Source organism: Berghia stephanieae, chromosome 4 (assembly GCF_034508935.2).
Source record: "Berghia stephanieae isolate SIO BIC M18660-M18661 chromosome 4, UCSD_Bste_1.3, whole genome shotgun sequence".
NCBI lineage: Eukaryota > Metazoa > Mollusca > Gastropoda > Nudibranchia > Aeolidiidae > Berghia > Berghia stephanieae.
In genome coordinates, this window is record NC_088363.1 from 41883011 (window position 1) to 41903826 (window position 20816).

A 20816-nucleotide genomic window follows, 5' to 3' on the forward strand; every position below is an offset into this window, starting at 1 on the left:
AGTTCATGAATCAAACGATTATTGTTTAAGGCTACACATAGTTTTGTGTGCTGGTACGTTATATCCGACTGGCGGTTGTTGTGAGCATTTTAACAAAGCGCATATCATCAATAGAAGGAATGAAATTGGCGATTAATGCATTGCGTTTAGTCAAAAAACTCTTAACATCGCCAACCGGATATAACGTAGCCATCGTAAAGTTAACGATGGTTATGATATAACGTACCAACACACAGAAATATGTGTTACCTTAAATGGTTAGAGTCTTGATTGATAGAATTTTGTGTGAGAACTACTAACTGAAAATGGCTTGCTAAAATAACAAAGAGCTGAGTGATGTCAATTTCGTTCCTTTTATACGTGATATCCATACACACACACGCGCACACACACACACACACACATGTTTTTCGCTCAATTTTACTTTAAATTACCTTCTCTCTTTCTCCTCTCAATCCCCTGTCACCCCAACACCACAACCCCCCCCCCCCCCCCCCCTCACTTTCTCCCTCCGTAAAATCTTCATCAAATTACCAATCTGACCTCAACCAAAACTAACAAGATATTTTATAATCCGGTGTCCAAACCTGGACAAACAAGTGGACAGAATAAGGGTCAGCAGGTGGACACCACCATACACTCACACACTCATAAACACATATACACATACAGACACTGCACACACAATTACAAAACAAAAGAAATGAATAAGGTGGAAGTATCTAGAGTAAACGTTACTGGATAAAATATTAATAAAGAAGAGAAAATTATGGCAAGAAACAATGAAATACAAATAAACAGGTAAGCTTTTATTCATGCTGTGCGTTCTTGTAAAATACTCGTAACATCCGCCATCCCAGAAGTTCTAGTGTAGGGGGTTTAGGAGGGGGGAGACTTTAAAAAAAAGTTTCCCCCCTCCCAAACTCCCTACTAGAAAAAAAATAATTGGGAAGTAGTAGCTTATGGAAGGTCTCCCGAGAGATGATTTACAATGAAGAAAAAAAATGTCATCTCCCAAAACTTTTAACTATGTATGTCATTTGATTGTTTCCATCCCAGCCAAGGACCCCGACAAGGAAAAGGACAAACCAAGTAATCTCATTCCTAGACAAAGACAGAAACCAACTTGGACAACAGGTTTAGAAGACACAGTAAATGCCTCCCTGCCCACTAAGGGAGGTCAAGAACCCCACCCAAATAAATACGTATATAGCAAAGTTCCATACAGTGTCATACAAAGAAACTATCCCAAGGGAAACGTCCTTGGGTGGAAATCTTATCCCAGCCTTTGTGATAAGAAATTGAATAAACACAAATGGTTTTCTGAGGAGATTAATACATTAATACATGCCAACTAATACCCAATCAAGACAGCAACAAAAAAGAATCCTTTGAAAAATACTGTTAGGCTTTGCTATTTATTTCTGTATTATAAATACAAAAATAAATATAAAATTAGCTGTTATCCCCCAGTAAAGTGAGATTAGTCTGGCTCTTGATTAGAGCCTCGGGGCAGCCAGGGATTTTTTGTGGTTTACACTACGACTTTGACTTTATGACGATAGATCATAACCACCTTCACTACATGCCTACCAGCCAGATTACCCGTATTACAATAGTGTGCGCTTGGCGAAAAAAAAAACTCGCAACATTGCCATCCGAAAATATAACGGACCAACACACAAAACAAGGTGTAACCTTGAGCTTTTATAGATAGAATGCGCATGGCTAAGAAGCTCGAAACATTGCCATCCGGAAGTATAACAGACCAACACACAAAACTACGTGTAACCTTGAACATTGATAGTCTGGTTAATACATTTTAGTGAGAATTATTCATCAACGCGGATGGCAAAAAAAAACAATAACAAAGGCCGGAGTGACGTCAACTTCGAACTATCTATAGTCTGGTTATTGCAGTTTAGTGAGAATTACACATAAACATGGACAGCATAAAACCTGAGTGACGTCAACTTCGTTCTATCTTTAGACAAAGTACTGCGTAGATTTGAACTGGACCACCAGACGATTCCATGTGTCAATTTGACTATGTCAAAAATGTGAAAATTGTCATTAATTCTCACTAAACCCCTCTGACCGTCGCCATCGTAAACTTGGAGATAGTATACGCTTGGCTAAGAATCTCACAACATTGCCTTTCGAGAGCATAAGGGACCAACATATATATATATATATATGTGTGTGTGTGTGTGTGCGTGTGTGTATGTATAATATATTTATCTGATTTTGTAAAGCGCATAGAGCTCATATTGCATGAGATGGCACTATATAAGTGCAATATTATAAAGTACGACCTAGGCTTCAAACAATGCCAGCGAAATACCAAGTTGTCTCGTTCCAAGAGAAGCACAAAATCTCACAGAAGTAGTGTATGTGATGGATGAGACCTTACCAGCAGCCCGCTCTGATCACCAACCGTAACCAGAATCATGCTGACAGCACTAAATTATGAAATGACGATAGTTTGGATATAAAAATCAGACCTGCCTATTTGACATTTCAAAAACTCGTAGTTTCCGAGAGAAAAAAGAAAGAAAAATTCTCTTTAATAGCTTAAGTAATAAACAATTTGCTTTCAGCATGATTCAAAAATTCTCCACCTGAATACAGGTTCTAAGGAACTTATCTTTCCTTTTCAACAAGATTTATTGAGTCAAAGAGGCGAATACAGTTCTGTATTGGAGCCAAAAATTCGTGTTTCTACGAATTTTTTGTAGTACTAGTAAGGTCTGAAAAAGGGACGTTACTTGGTTACGACCTGTCGTCAAATGCCACCCCTTTGATCCAGGAAGCGATAGAATAATATGACACAATGTCAGTCGGACTATGGGGTTTGGTGGAGGGGAGACAGACAAATTGCAGTTAGGAATGTGCAACAAGTGAAATAATACATCGGTATAATCCCTCCCCAGCACAGAAAATTCTCTATTCAAAATAATAAATCAATCTCATGAAATATGCAGATCATAAATAAGACATAATTCCAATAGTTCTTGTGTTCATTTATTTTTGTATTATTCTATGGGGCAGTTTTGGAGAGGGGGAGGGATGTGTGTCAACACGGTCCCTGAATCCCGTAGGTGATGTCATGGAATGCAATCACGGAAGCAAAATATCACATGTAATAAATTAAACATTTGCTTTGCTGGGTTTTTTTCCTTAATCTTGTAAAAGTGGCCTGATTTTTGGAGGGTCTTTCATTTTTGGGGGGGTTTTAATCTTTTGTTTGTTTGTTTATTGTTGGTGGATTTGGGGGGGGGGGGGTTTATTAGTTGTTTTTTTGTTTTTGTTTTGTTTATTTTTTTTTTTTGCTTTGTTTTTTGTTTGTTTTTGTTTTTGTTTTTTATTTTTTGTTTTTGTTTTTTTTTCTTTTGGTATTTTTTGTTTTGTTTTATTTCTAATTGAAAGAGTTGAAATTGATGTCACTCAGCTCTTTGCTATTGTTTTGAGACCGCCAGTTCTAAGATTAGCTCTCACTAAAATACGTCAATCAGGCTACAAACGTTAAAGGTTACACGTGGTTTTGTGGGTTAATACGTATCATCTGGCGGATAGATGGTGGGAATATTTTACTTATTTTACTTAATCGCAAAGCATCAAAAGATTATCTGATCTATTTCCAGAGCCAACCAAATCTTTAGGCCTATCATGCAAATCAATGACAAGTAACGTAAAGCTTTCCATTGTTGTCTTTTTTTCAATGTCTAAATTATCTACACAAATCAAGTAAAAGTTTATGTCTTTGAGACATGTTTTGTTTGAATTATTATTAGTATTACTATTATTATTATTATTATTATTATTATTATTATTATTATTATCATTATCATTATGATCATTATCATTATCATCATCATCATCATCATCATCATCATCATCATCACCATCATTATTATTATTATTATTATTATTATTATTATTATTATTATTATTATTATTATTATTATTATTATTATTATCCCATCCCCCTAAATATTTTCTTTTCTTTTTAAGGGTTATATGGCGCAAAGTCCCAGGTTTGAGAGTTTTTTTCCAAGATGAGGGTCATTTAAATCGATCGATATCTGAAGAACTAGTTTCCTGGCCAAAATTTTAAATATGGATTTGTTTTTTTTCCACAGAGTACGGCAGTATAGCTCTCCCCCACTATTTATTCCACACTCATTGTAAATAAAACAACACACTGTGCAACACGGGGTCAGCATTCACGGAGAATATGCCATAAAACATTCTCGTTTTTGATGACCCTTTCATCTCCCTAGCCCAACATCTACCCACCCCCCAAATATCATTTCCATCAAAGCAAATCTATATATTTGATAAATGTCATATAACAATATAATTGTTGAAGAGCTCTTGACAAGGACGAATCCATAATTTATATATTTATTGTCTCCGAGAACGAATAGACATAAAAGAAAATCCTGATTATTGTCCTGGTGTCGTGTCTCTGAGAATGACCCCATGTGTAACCTGTGACTACTACAATACTATTTTGTTTTAACACAATTGATGCTGTGTGTTTAGATAAAATACAACATCCGCCAGTCGGATATTGCGTGCCAATACACAAAACGGAACCTTACACGTTTATAGATAGAACGATGTTGACGTCACTCTGGTCTTTGTTATTGATTTTTGCCATGCGCGTTTATGGGTAATTCTCACTAAACTGTATTAACCAGACTATTAACTTTCAAGGTTACACATAGTTTTGTGTATTGGTCCGTTATATTTCCGGATGGCATTGTTGTGAGCTTCTTAGCCAAGCGCATACTATCTAAGATAGCCAATGTATATATATATATATATATATATATATATATATATATATATATATATATATATATACAGATATATACACATTTGCATTTATATATATACAGATACATATATATACATACACATATATAATATATACATAAACACATATATATATATATATATATACATAAACACATATATATATATACATATATATACATATACATATATATATATACATATACATATATATATAAATATATATACATATACATATATATATACATATACATATATATATAAATATATATACATATACATATATATATATACATATACATATATATATATATATATATATATATATTATATATATATATATATATAAATTATAAAACAAAAACCATGAACAACAACGTTGTAGAAGTCAAACTATCTTAATTATATTTCAAATGTTTATATATATATATATATATATATATATATATATATATATATATATATATATATATATATATATATATATACCTAGTGGCTCAGATAAACGGTTCCCTTGGAGTTCTCCGACTTCTTCGTTGTCTCACCTAGAACGTTGAAATTATCATCACACAAAAAAGATCAGAAATTTAAATTAATGTTCTCAATATTTTTATTACATTGAAAAATATCTAATGTCTAATTAATTACTTTATGCAACAATCAGAAACATGATGCCTAATCGACTGATTTTAAAAGTGCGTGACTTCCTGCGTAATCGATTTCATGGGGTGGTTCATTATAATCGCTTGAAGTGGGAGTGGAGTTACTTTTGCGCCAAAAGAACCTATAACAGCATTTTTTCAAAAAAGAAACATTTCTCTTGATTAATTTTTTTAAAATGAGCTTTATATACCGCAAAATTCACTAAATGTGCTCAAAGCGCCTTCCAATGGGTCCCTGGTCAACAGCAACATTTTACATGTAGGACGGGACATGCCACCTGTTAGGCAGGCGATATTACAAATTTTCGGACAAAGACAACGCTGTTAACGGCCAGGTACTCATTTTACACCTGAGTACGGTGAGAGAATGTGAGTAAAGAGTCTTTTCCAAGGACTCAACTATGCGCCGAACGAGGCTCGAACCCAGGACCTTCCGATCCGAAAGCGAGTGTCATACCACTAGACCACATAGCCGCTGCATCACACAAGCAGTGCATTATCACGAAAACTCATGGCATCATGTTTTGTCTCCAGGATTCGCTGAGACCTTTTTCGTCGATCCCCAAAAACAAAGAAAGTCAATGCTTCGGTTTTCACAGGGCATTTATTACAAAGAGACTTGTCTGCTTATAAAAAGCTTAATCTCTATCCTAAATATTATTTGATTGAATTTCAAGACCGACCTCTAGAACTTGCCATGAGCACTGGCGGTCGGTCAATAGAGCGAAGTTGTTTTGTGCCGCCCTATATTTTCCGTAGATTAGCATGTCAACCAAACAAAAAACTTCAATTTTAAAATTTTGATAAAATTAAAAATTTAGCACATACTGCTTTTTGTTTTGAATTTAATATTTGATGACTCGTGCGTCGCTCCACGAAGGTGGCGTCAACTCGGCACGTTTCATCTTTCCCCCGTTGCCTGCGCGGGGTGACAATGAGCGGAGGGTGTGGTGTGGTGGGGAAGTTTTTTGTTTATATGAGCCAGTATTCGTTTGGCCGTCCTGTCCTTATCCTATACTCTGTTGTACCTTGAAGAAAGTTAGTTACCACTCCCCAATCTCCCTCCACCCTCCCTCCCCAACTAACTATTGTCTTTCACTGCTAAAATAATTAGGCCAAGACGGCCAATCTAGCGATGCACGCCCTGAGGTCCTACTTGGGATAAATTAAAACAATATCAGGTTTATCACTGAAAGAAGAGGCTTTGCTTCACTTAGATATACGGATGAAGAGAATGGCAATAAATATACATTTTATCATTGTTGGTTTTGCTTAAATATATATTAAATATCAAAAACAACAGTAAACAATGTATGCTTCGAGAAAAGCCCCATGGTACTATAAATAAAAATCCCTGACCCCACGGAGTCCTTCATCCCCGCACACTCCCAACGATCCCTACTCAACTTGTATTGTGTGCATTGTCTAATAATAGTATAATTATAAAGATGTCGCTGATTGTGTGTGAAGTTAACAAGTGCTTTGCGTTTGGAATTAAATGTGGATTTTTAAATTCAATTATTCTAAAGTTGTGTGTCATACCGTTAGTATTCAGAGAAAATGTATTATCGCTGTTGTCATTGTTTATGAAACCTACCTGTTTTTATCTTGAATCATTTTATTTTAAAAAGTTATTTCTGTAATTTGTAACCAACCATGAATCATGTTGATTTTTTAATTGAAAATCAATTCCGACACTTATCCCCTCAAGAGAAAATAGTGGTGAAAGATTTAGATCCACACAAACCAGTGAATTTTAACTTAGTTTCTAACACACCGAGGAGACAGCGCCGATTTAATAATGATTATTTTTAAAATGTTGAATGGCTTACTGCCAATGAAAGCCGTAAAACGCTTCATTGTTTTTATTGCTTGATTTTTGGTGATGTATGCTATAACGGACAACAGGAGGATTCAGTGATATTGCGCACATCTCTCAGGCACTGAAGAAACATTCTGAATCAAATAGCCATGTCACAGATGCTGTTAAATATAAACTTTTCAACATTGTAGATATAAGAAATCAGTTGGAAACAGGACATGATGCGTCTGTGAGTCGTTATAATGAACAGGTGAAAGTTAACAGACAAGTTTTGTCAAAGATAATTGATGCTCTTTTGTGAGTACGTCTTGTTAATATTCTAACACACACTCACACATACACGCACACACAAATACACGCACATATTCAACCAATTGCAATACCCCCGTCCACACACACACACACACACACACACACACACACACACACACACATACAAAGTAGGTCAAATTAAGTTAAATTAACTAGACCAATAAAATTTGATTCTGTATTTCGGATTTGTGCCGCCTTAAATACAATGTGACCAACCGCCCCTGGCCATGAGTTTTATGTATCGTCAATACTCTTCAACAGTCGTAACGTCACTTCCTTCCTAATGACGCATGGTAACTTTGTAACACTGGCTCTAAACTATCGGAACAATGGCGGACGCCGTATGAAATATTTCTCCGGCGAGCATAAAAGCGTATCCAGAGGAAAAAACACTCATAAATTTGATCATGTTTTGACTTTTACACATTCTGATCACAAGGCATAGGAAAAGTTCTAACCAGCAAGAAGAATAAAAAGTATTGATTTTCTTTGTTTAGAACCATGATGGCCGCCGTTGCCGGGCGGCGTGACATCAGATTACTGAATACAATTACTATGACGTTTCATTGACAAAGAAACGTGGTCGCCATATTCTGAGGGCCATATTCACTGGAATATTATTACTTCTAGAATGTCATTTCGACAGAAGTTTAGAAAAGTCAGAAACAAACATTTCATTTCAGATTTTGACAGAATTTTAGCAGAAAATAAAATATGTCTGGACAAAGGATGCTAGTTTTCAGGAAGAGTGATTCTTCAGTATCTTTCCCCTTTGCGTCAGATTGTTAAAATCAAGGCAGTGTCATAAAAATTTGAGCTTTTTATATGGGGCAATATCCACTGAACTCAAAGAGATTTACAAGGGGTTCCTGGCCATCAACAACATTTAACATTTAGGACGGGACATGACGCATGTAAAGGGATATTACCATTTTTTTATTATAACAATTCATTTTAGATGAATACATTAGATTTCATAAATATGCATCATTGTATTAGTACTTGTTTTTCTTATATTCAATATTCCGTTAATTTGATTTTCTAGTCGATAAGTAGAATCTCCTGTCTAATTCCCACCGTAATTAAACAATTGAAACAAAAAGAGACGCATATCTGTTAAAACACCCCAAAAATTGCCCATTTAGCCATGTCTGCTTCAACACCACTCAAATGATTATAATCGTTGAAATTATTTGAAATTTAGCATACTGAAAGTACTAGCATCCTATCCAAAGAGTAGCAAGTAATTGCTATTGTCCGTTTTACACTATAGAACCCCGAATAAACTCCCGTTCCATTGGCCCAATTGCTCGGAAAGACTGATGTGAATTAGCCTTCCAGATTTCCTATTTACAAATTTAAGACATTCGAATCCATCCTATAATGTTTCGCACGTTAAATTATTCATATCCGATTGACTTGGACAAAGTATATCGATATGCCATATCAAATTAACATACGCTATTTGATTGCAACGACACACATCCAGTGTGCTGCTGAAACGTGTAAATATGCTTCTTTTATGACGTACCTGTTTAACTTAGGAATTATTTAATATCATTACACATAGATATCAGATATTACTGCATTGCCTGTTTAGCAACTTGATTTTTAACGATTTATGAACACACCGATATTTTTTTTTATATTCGTGTCCCCAACCTCACACCCATCGTAAAGTTATGGCCTGACACTGACCAAAAAATGACGTCAAAATGCCAGTCTTTTGCTACAAAAGAAAACAAATCGTGAGTTGTATTCAATAGTTCAACCAATGAAATAACTTGTTTCCATGAGTACTACTAACGACAACTCACTAGGCGGTGCAAAAACCGAATAATGACGTCAAACTGCCAGTCCTTTTGGATTTCAGTGCCAGGCTATAACATAACGATGGCGACGCTCCCACTCGCATTTTTAATCACTAAAGGCAGTGAAAAAAAAATGTGACGTCACTGGAAAATCGACACTCATCTCGCCACCATGTCTATAGATAGAACGAAGTTGACGTCACTCGGGTCTTTGATATTGTTTTTTGGTCATCCATGTTTATGAGTAATTCTCACTAAATTGCATTAACCAGACTAAAAACGTTCAAGGTTGCACAGATTTTTGTGTGTTGGTCCGTTATATTTCCGTATGACATTGGTGTGAGCTTCTTAGCTTACCGCACAGTATATGAAGATAGTATGCGCTTGGCTAAGAAGCTCACAACATTGCCATCCGGAAGTAAAACAGACCAACACATAAAACTGTGTAACCATGAACTTTTATAATCCGGTTAATATAGTTAAGTGAGAATTACTCATAAACGTGGATGGCAAAAAAACAATAACAAAGACCCGAATGACGTCAACTTCATTCTACCTATAGATAGTATGCAGATGACGTCACTCAGGCCTTTGTTATTGTTTTTGCCATCCGCGTTTGTGAGTTGTTCTCACTAAACTGTATTAATCAGACTATAAAAGTTCATGGTTACACAGAGTTTGTGTGTTGGTCCATTATACTTCCGGATGGCAATGTTGTGAACTCCTTGGCCAAGCGCATTCTATCTATACACTGGTTACACCACAACTGAGAGTTCCATTGATTTTATTGTAGATAACAAACAATTATGGTCAGGCTTTGTTATCTTGTGGGAGGTCCCGAGTTCGAGTTCCAATCCCAGAGGCGCAAAGTTGAGTCATTGGAAAGGGCCTTTTACTCACTTTATCTCACCGCACTCATGTGTAAAATGAGTACCCGGCCGTAAACAGCGTTGTCTTGGTCGGGATAAAAATGTATAATATCGCCCCATTGGCATCCTGTCCCTTCTCACATGTTAATTGCACCTTGCAAATCACTTTAAGTGCGGAAATATTGCCCTATAGATAGAATGCGCTTGGCCAAGGTGTTCACAACATTGCCATCCGGAAGTATAACGGACCAACACACAAACTCTGTGTAACCGTGAACTTTTATAGTCTGGTTAATACAGTTTAGTGAGAACAACTCACAAACGCGGATGGCAAAAACAATAACAAAGGCCTGAGTGACGTCATCTGCATACTATCTATATAAATGCTCCTGTTTTTTTATATAAATCTTGTTTCAATTCCTGTTTCTTATACTTTGTGACTCACAGCCTGGAATCAGACTATTAGGGGAAAAAAGAAGTATTCAATGATCAACCGCCTATATGAAAAAAAAATTGAACACTTATTTAGCGTATATCCACTAAGGTACTCAAATCGCTTTACAAAGGGTCCTTAGCCCTTATAGATAGTATGCGCTTGGCTAAGAAGCTCATAACATTGCCATCCGGAAGTATAACGGACCAACACACACAAAACTGTATCCTTGAACGTTTATAGTCAGGTTAATACAATTCAGTGAGAATTACTCATAAACGCGGATGGCAATAAACAATAACAAAGACCCGAGTAATTCATCTTCGAACTATCTATATCTATGAATGAATGAAAATGGCTGCGCTGTCTCTATGGACGCTTGCCGTGAATGTGTGTGTTACTTCAAATGTGTCAATCTATTTCCAATATCCAGTTACTAATTTGTTTCCTTAAATCTCTGCTTTTGAATGTCACCATGTGTGTTAAGGTGCTGAGGCAATTGGATATTTCCTTATGTTGTTGAAATCAGTTCTTCTGTTGTTGTTTCTAAATATATTTGGGATTTTTTGAGATCTCGATTCAATGTTGTTGGAAGTGAAGTTGGTGTACGCCCTCTGTATTTGGCCGTAGCCATCGTTATGTTCTAGATAGTATGCGCTTGGCTATGAAGTTCATAACATTGCCATCCGGAAGTATAACAGACCAACACACAAACTATGTGTAATCATGAACGTTTATAATCTGGATAATACCGTTTAGTGAGTATTACTCATAAACGCGGATGGCAAAAAACAATAACAAAGACCAGAGTTGCAGTTTGACGTCATTTTTAGGTTTTTGCACCGTCTAGTGAGTTGTCGTTAGTAGAGCTCATGGAAACAAGTAATTCCATTGGTTGAACTATTTGGCCACGATTTGGCTCCTTGTTTGAATTAATCATCCATTGTGGTTTGTGCTGGAATATTTTCATCTCGTCGGAGCACGTGTCCGAACAGTTTCCTTCTTTGTGTCTGTATTCGTGTACTGAGTTATTGTACTCTGCATCTGTCATAATATAGATAGAATGCGCTTGGCCAAGGAGTTCACAACATTGCCATCCGGAAGTATAACGGACCAACACACAAACTCTGTAACCATGAACTTTTATAGTCTGGTTAATACAGTTTAGTGAGAACAACTCACAAACGCGGATGGCAAAAACAATAACAAAGGCCTGAGTGACTTCATCTGCATACTATCTATATACATCCTCGTTACTGATTTTGTCTGGCCAATGTACCTCAATAACTCGTCTCAATTGTTTGCGATGAAGGGCTTCCCGGGTGTCCAAAATCTTTTTTGTAAGACCCCAAGTACCACAATTGTACGTAACGATTGGCACCACTCGCACTTCATAAAAGTTGTATTCTTTTATTCTCATTAATGATGTTCGTCCTGTTCCAAACGTTGTGTAGTTCTGATTGCAGTTTGAGCTAGCAATTTTCGCTGGTTGATGTTTTCAATCAAGTTTCCAAGGTTTTTTTTTACATTTTTCCATTCCGCTTGTTTCTTGTTAATCACTGTAATTTCTGCTTTGGATTCGTTGACCTTCCGATCCGAAAGCGAGTGTCCAACCACTAAACCACATAGCCGCACTACATGCATAGCATCACTATAAGTAATATATATATATATTATTTCCGACATTCCAGATGTATATAAGCGCGTTACAGTCCTACTGTCTCCAACTGGTCCGGGAATGACCTTTGACATCCATAGCGAATCGTTTAGACAAGCCGATGACGTCCGTGGAAATTAGACGGTAATCAGTCTCATTATTCCTACTGATATTGTTCTCATGTCTAATTTAATAATAATAATAATAATAATAATAATAATAATAATAATAATAATAATAATAATAATAATAATAATAATAATAATAATAATAATAATAATAATATAATTATAATAACAATGATAATATTTATGATTATGATATCAATGAAGAAGAAGAAGATGATGATGATGATGATGATGATGATGATGATGATGATGATGATGATGATGATGATGAAGACTAAGATGACGAAGAAGACGAAGAAGAAGGAGTAGAAGAAGAAAAAGAAGAAGACGAAGAAGAAGAAAAAGAAGACAAAAGAAGAAGAAGAAGAAGAAGAAGAAGAAGAAGAAGAAGAAGAAGAAGAAGAAGAAGAAGAAGAAGAAGAAGAAGAAGAAGAAGAAGAAGACAAAAGAAGAAGAAGAAGACAAAAGAAGAAGAAGAAGAAGAAGAAGAAGAAGAAGAAGAAGAAGAAGAAGAAGAAGAAGAAGAAGAAGAAGAAGAAGAAGGAAGAGAAGAGGGAAGAGAGAAGAAGAAGAAGGAGGAGGAGGAGGAGGAGGAGGAGGAGGAGAAGAAGAAGACTAGTGTTCGATTACAAAGAGAAAAAAAGTCTTATTATTCCAACCATTGTTCGTTATATACAGTTTTCATTCTCCTATTAGAGAGTAATCATAATAGGCGTTTTAAAAAAAAAATTATAATAAATTATATTACATTATAATAAAGGCGGAGATTTGCTTAAGGCGACAAATCTGAAAGTTTGCATTATGTGACAATTTTGAAAGAATGTGTGCAGGCAAGGCCTTCTATATAGACGGCCTTGGTGCAGGCCAAAGGGATTTTTTAAAAAAGAAATATAATTGAGCACTTTTAAGATTTGGGGTTTTGCCAATTTTTGTCATAAGCGGTTCTCGTTACATCTGTCGGGCACATAATAGAGTATTAAACGCATAAAAACAGGGTGTTCACAAAAACGCGCCACTGTTTATTTCTGTCTATTGTAAAACGTTATAAAGATATCTTTTCCAAATTTTTGCGACTGTTTGAACTATTCTTTGTTAATACAATTGAAAAATATCAAAATAATTGAATGAGTTATATTTGAATCATATAAAATGTTGTAACACCAGCTAAAAATGTCGATATCGAAGAAAAGAGGGCGCAATTAAATGTGGCATTTGCGCCTATTAAATAATTCATTAAAGAAGACACGCGTTGTAGTGCATTGGAAACTGTATTCTACATCCATTATATATATATAGTGTGTACGTTAAGCAACAAATTTCACTGGAACTATGCACTTCTTAGTTAAAGCAAACCCCTTTTATAGAACACTCAAGGGACCGTATAGAATGCATTTTTTTAATAGAGGCAAGCTTTATTGTCATTATTTGTGGAATATCCACCGTTGGAAGTAATTCATCGGTTCTGTATAATAATCGGCTACTGTCTGTCTGTTTTTGTGTGTTTATTTGAGTTTAGCGGATAAACGCTTTGACCGATTTGCACCAAACTCGGCACAGACCTAGAGGGAAACATTGGAAGTGACATGGGCTGACCGGAAGTGACGTCACAAAATCGGAAGTGACGTCATAAGTCAACACCCACTTTTGAGAAATTCAATCTGTCCTTAGAGACTAGGGAATTGTCGGATTGCCCTCAACGTTGCATAATCATGAAGCGATACCTGGGGAAATAACATAGTGGTGCAGAAAGTGACATCACTAAACCGGAAGTGAACCCTTGAAACAGGAAGCTGATCATAAAAGACTGGGAAATTATCCGATTAGCCACAAACTTGAATAAAACATTGAAATACACTTTAGGAAGGCTTAAGCACCAAAAGTGATATAATCAAAACTGGGCATGATAGACAGGGGAATCGTCATATTTTCTCATAACTTGTTACAAACCTAGAGTGACAAATAAGAGAGGCTATAAAGCCACAAGAAGCGATGTAATCTACACTTGAAATGACCTTTAGAATCCGGACATGGGACTAAAAGAGTGGGGAAGCCTAAAGTAATACATAAGGGAGACTTCATTTCATTATATGCTTATAAAACTCAGATATGGCTGTTATTCTTGACTGCAGTCTCCTCTACGGTGGCAAAGAGCTGTGCAGGGAAGGAGGGCGCTGGCACACTTGACATCGTGTCTTGCATCCATAACGAATCAGTTCAAGACATGTCTCTCCTCTATAGGTGGTAAGGTATATCTCAGTATCTCATCCTATTAGAGCATGGGAGATCGGCAGTGCGTCAACGTTGTCTGCTGGAAGTCTGACTGCTATTTCGTGGGCTGCAATATGACAATGGTTTCCTGAGCCAAATAAAATCCAAAGTTCCTTAGATTTTAGCTTTTCAGCAAAGTGAATGGCTAGCACAAACACATCAGTATTCGCTGTTCTTTTTAAATCCCTTGCTGAATGCAATCTTTGGCATGCAGAAATAATCGTTTGTCAGCTTCTTCGTGTTTTCATTTATAAATGGCAGGTTATGGTTGAAGTGCTGATGGCTTTATTTTTTTTGGACAAGTTGAGATTATTGATCTCATATAACGTCTAGTCTTTGCACTAATTGATGATAAACGGAATGAATACATTGTCTGCATATTCTTGGAAAGTGCACGATGCACCGGTGGATGGACGACAAATGCACAATCAAGCAGTTTTGCTTCTTTAGGTGACGTGCCAAATGACTGTGTGGAGTTGTTTTCTATCTGCTCAATGTTAGATGGATCTGCTAATGATTTGTCAGTGACAAGCTCGTCATCATCCATAAAACTCTAGAGACTTGTTCTTACATAAAAACATTGTTCACCTTCGCGTAAAAGCTCTGAGTAATGTTCTACCTCCCTCCCGGAGTAGAGAATAATAGTTTCTCTTGTGCTAGTTTGCATCATTCCAGCTCCTGTCCACCCACTCTCGCTAATGCCTAAGATATCTAAGTCATAACGTCGCATTTCAACTGTGACTTGTGCCAGCTTGCCAGCACTGTAATTGTTCAAACATTCCAAAATCTATTTTCGTCTCTGCTTTTGCGGCAAACAGATATTCTCTCATTTTCCTGTCATTAGCTTCATTGTGGCTTTCCACACTGCCATTTATAGGAGCCTCTTCCGTTGGCTCTGGGGGTCCAGTGTTCGTCTGTGAGTTCATTCTAATTTCCTTCGTTGCTGTTTCTGTAACAATGATGCTGTTTTTTCTCCCTTGGATGGGGTTGTTAGCCCTACACAAAACCCCCAGACTTGGAGGACCAGGATTTATTTTGGAGATTCACTCTTAGACTTGTTGCTCTCCCGAGCTATAGAGTCCTTCCTACTCTTGGTATAATTTTGGAGTGACCTTCTCCTAGATTGATTGCTCTTCTACCTGAATAATCTACACAACGTTAGGCTAAATCTGTTCTAGATCTCGAGCTAGACATAGATCTATATATTGTTCTAGACGGTATGAGTACAGTAAACACTTTCACCCCACAGTCTTCACACAAACCTGAAGATTTTCTTAACATTGGAAACTACATTAAAAAAACATAGTCAATTTTAACCTTGTCTAAATCCTGGAATCCACAGTGAACTGATGATTAGAGCGTTACTAAGCACTGACTTATCAGAATATTTCCTACCATTTAGCCCGTTCCGTCCACTTGATTATCTATTTCTAGTCAACGAAAAGACATAGCATGCAATCTGTAATTTCATAGCTACCTAGTATAGATAGTATGCAGATGACGTCACTCAGGCATTTGTTATTGTTTTTGCCATCCGCGTTTGTGAGTTGTTCTCACTAAACTGTATCAACCTGACTATAAAATTTCATGGTTACACAGAGTTTGTGTGTTGGTCCGTTATACTTCCGGATGGCAATGTTGTGAACTCCTTGGCCAAGCGCATTTTATCTATATGCAAAACAGAGGAACATAAGTCATTTCCACAGTTAGTTATTCATCACAATATTGTTACACATTGATGAAGGAATTGCATCGCAACACCTCATGACCCTGTGTATCTTTTTTTCAATCATCTGTTAAATTTGTGAGTGGTGCTCAGGATCTGTGGGTTGTTTGCTTCGGTTGAAAGGTAAGTACTCAGGTTGCTTCGGGTCGTTGGTTTACGATTATCGGTTGATATCAGGGGCAAAATATATTCAATTTTAAATTTTCGAGTCAAAAATAAAACCACTGAAATGTGTGCTCAACTAATTTTAATAAAATACACGGTAATTGACGTAATTTCCAATAATGTATGAATTGTATGTTGATTGAATAACCCAAGACTCATACTATATGGTTATAGCTTTTAAAAAAGGCAACAAGCGGTCACGGAGGAACCATCAATTGGAACAATCAATTTCCAGCTTTTTATGTCGGTTGAATAACCCTGGACAAATACTAAACAGCAATTGTTTAAAAAGGCATCCATTTAAATAGTTTGAAAGGCATAGCAACAAGAGGTCACGGAGGAACCATCAAATTCCCAAGAAACTAGGTCAGTCGTTCATGTCCTTGTTAACAAAAACTACGTCACAATCGAGCAAAACTGATGTATGGAAAGCCATTAGTCCCATCAAAAATAGGATGTCTACAGGATTTTGAAACCGCTGTATCTCTTTTAAATGAAAGAAATAAGCTTGCCTCTATTAAAATTATTAACCTGGAGATTAAACTGCGTATATTACATATGTTTAATCACTTTAACTAAAAAGTGCAAAGTTAAAACATTTACCGTACACACTAATATGTGAAAGCCATAATGAACCATTCTGCACTATTTGAACAGTTGAAGAATGCTATCAAAATAAGCTATTCTCAATCCAACAATTTCAAAAGTTGTCATTTTCCTCTGATATTGTATTTCAAACACGGTTTTGAAACATCATTGTATCTGTTTTTGTTTCTCAATTCATATTCATAAAATGTTTACAGTCGACGTATAACGATTTGTTTTGTTTGTGTTTTAAATTTGAAAGAAATCCAATTAAGAGTTTTAGAGATACAATACAAGCCGACAATGAGCGGCGCGGTATGTTTGTTTTTTTATGGGTTTTTTTTATTGTTGTTGTTTTGTTTTGCTTTTTTTTTTGTGACATCAATTCTTGGGCAGTATCAGGCTTTAAGTTAAGGGTGAGTGCATTCATTTCTCGTCTCCGTTCAGGTCCCAGTGTGCCACAGACGCTATGTTTTGTTTTTTTGTTTGTTGTTTTTTGTTTGTTTTGTTTTGTTTGTTTTTTCCATCCACGTTTATGAGTAATTCTCACTTAACTGTATTATCCAGACTATAAAAGTTCATGGTTACACAGAGTTTTGTGTGTTGGTCTGTTTTACATCCGGATGGCAAAGTTGTGAGCTTCTTAGCCAAACGCATATTATCTATACTTAGTGAGAACTCGTCATCCAAAATGTGTTCTAAAATCAATAACAAAGACGTTACCTATGTTGTTTCACTTTGCTCGTAGAAAACTGAAAGAAATTTAATTCCGAGATATAACATACGCGTTCAGTTCCTGTTTTGTTTGGCACACTGAAAACGAGAGGTGGGGTGGGGGGGGGGGGGGGGTTATTCATTTGCAATGATGAAACAATGAGATCGACTAAGAGGGTAGGTCAAACTGAGAGCAAAACGGACCTGAAAGGATAATGAATGCACTCAGTTTACAGCCTCATGAAGGCGGCGACACATCCCGACACATGATACTACTTTGAAACGTGGGTTCACATATTTTCAAGACCATAGATGTTTATTTAGAACTAGATACCCCCACGCCTCTTCAAGAACTGCGAGAAATGTCAACCTTTTTAAGAACTGAGTTGATAGGGAATTAGATCACCTTAAGTTTAAATTCGATGCGTAATTTATGTTTGTTTTTTTTATAATTGAAATCCTGTACTTTATATCTTATTAATGCATATCATTTTTTTATATCACTGTGATGGGTCACCCAAATGCCACACTGTTGGGCCTAATATAGCTCTTCTTAGGTAGAAATAAAAGGTATAACTCCCCTCATGAGTTAAAATACCTTTTGTGCATAAAATCTTGAGGTGCCTATAGATAGTTCGAAGATGACGTCATGCATGTCTTTGTTATTGTTTTTTGCCATCCGCGTTTATAAGTACTTCTCCCTAAATTGTATTAACAAGACTATAAACCTTCAAGATTACACACAGTTTTGTGTGTTGGCCAATTTTAATTCCGGATGGCAATGTTGTGAACTTCTTAGCCAAGCGCATACTCTCTCTCTCTCTCTCTCTCTATATATATATATATATATATATATATATATATATATATATATATATATATATATATATTTCGTGTTTACTTGAAAAAGGCCAAGGCCGAAACATCGTTTGTTTTGTGTTGTTCCCTTATATACGAGTCACATCTACTCCCTTTATCTTTCTCTCTTTTGTGGACAGCTTTGAATTTAATGGAGAATCGGGTCAATATTTCTCTCTCTCTCTCTCTCTCTCTCTCTCTCTCTCTCTCTCTCTCACACACTCTCTCTCTCTCTCACACTCACTCACTCACTCACTCACTCACTCACTCACTCACTCACTCACTCTCTCTCTCTCTCTCTCTCTCTCACTCACTCACTCTCTCCCTCTCTCTCACACACACACACACACACACACGACACACACACACACACACACACACATACACATAAATAACTCACGTACATCATTGGCAAAACGATACATATACATAAGTACACCTACATAATATAGAAATACACATGGACTACTCGTAAATATATTGTACACAAGTAAATATAGATAGAATGCGCTTGTCCAAGGAGTTCACAACATTGCCATCCGGAAGTATAACGGACCAACACACAAACTCTGTGTAACCATGAACTTTTATAGTCTGGTTAAAACAGTTTAGTGAGAACAACTCACAAACGCGGATGGCAAAAACAATAACAAAGGCCTGAGTGACGTCATCTGCATACTATCTATACACGGATGAGCATGAGCGCAACTCCAACTTTGTTAGTGTCCAAGAGCTTTGTTCATTATTATTATTATTATTATTATTATTATTATTATTATTATTATTATTATTATTATTAATTGAATTATCATCCGCATGATAATCGTTAAAATAATTATCATTATCATTACTATTATTGTCGAAATAGCTGAATAAATTGCGACAAATGAATCGGTAGATCTATTGATATGTAGATAAAAAATATATATTGATAGGCAGGCAAATAGATAGATGAACAGATGTGTAGACAGACAGATAGATAAATAGATTTAGATCTATATTAAATTAACTTTAATTTAATTTAATTACATTAAATCAAATTAAATCAAATTTAATTAAATTAAATGAAGTTTAAAAATTAGATTACATTAAATCATATCATATTAAATTATATTATATTATATTATATTATATCGATGTTAGCTTGGTAGATATAATATAGATAGATAGATTATAACACGGCCTGTCCACTCACCTCCACCATTTTCCAGCGTCCAGCAATGTCCAACTATTGTCCCAACGATAGATTTTCTCTCCACGTACTGTCCAAAAAAGCGAAATATATTATTATAAGTTATCTGTTCACACCTGTAGAGAAACCGTCTCCTCACCTGTAGGTTCCGAGAGACGATCTGAGTCCGAATTGTCAACCTCTCTCTCACTCTTCCAATCTCTCCCCGCCCCTACCACAAACGCTTGCCCCACGGAAGGTAGAAACTGCTCTGGACATAAAAATCATGGAAAACTTTTCCATGAGCTGTTTGTCACTGACAGCTGGATGGTGAATTTGCATATTTTTATGTTACCGATATGTGTGTATATGTGTGTGTGTTTGTGTGTGTGTGTGTGTGTGTGTGTTTGAGTGTCTGTGTCTCCCCTCTTCTCTTATTTTTTCATTCGATATCTTATTGATACGTACCAATTTACTGTCAATAAAATAAACAGATTGAGTCATCGGTGACGATATATCGTATATATCAATATCGATATATAACGGGCACCCGAAAGGTTATACAGTAACACATATCAATAGACTTTTAGTCTTCCGCCTTCTAATCATTCGACTGGAACGCCTCGACATCTTCTCTAATTTATGGTTCCTCTGTGACCTCTTGTTGCTATGCCTGTCAAGCTATTGTAAAGCGCTTTGAGCACGTTTCGTTTAGTGGATATTACGCTATATAAAAGCTCAACTTTTTTATTGACATGGATGTCTTTTTAGCTATTATCTTATTAGTATGACCCTTCAGTTCTTCAATCAA

The 20816-nt window shown here is 36.1% G+C and overlaps 1 protein-coding gene across 1 annotated transcript in view; it reads right to left on the reverse strand.

Annotated features, from left to right (window-relative positions):
• The window catches only part of LOC144970598 (sodium- and chloride-dependent glycine transporter 1-like), a 65800-nt gene extending 45547 nt beyond the window's left edge, over window positions 1–20253 (reverse strand). Inside the window, exon 1 of the mRNA XM_078910387.1 lies at window positions 20030–20253. Coding sequence (XP_078766513.1) covers window positions 20030–20038 — 9 coding nt within the window. The 5' untranslated portion in view covers window positions 20039–20253. The remainder of the gene's footprint in view (window positions 1–20029) is intronic.
• Between the last annotated feature and the right edge of the window lie 563 nt (window positions 20254–20816).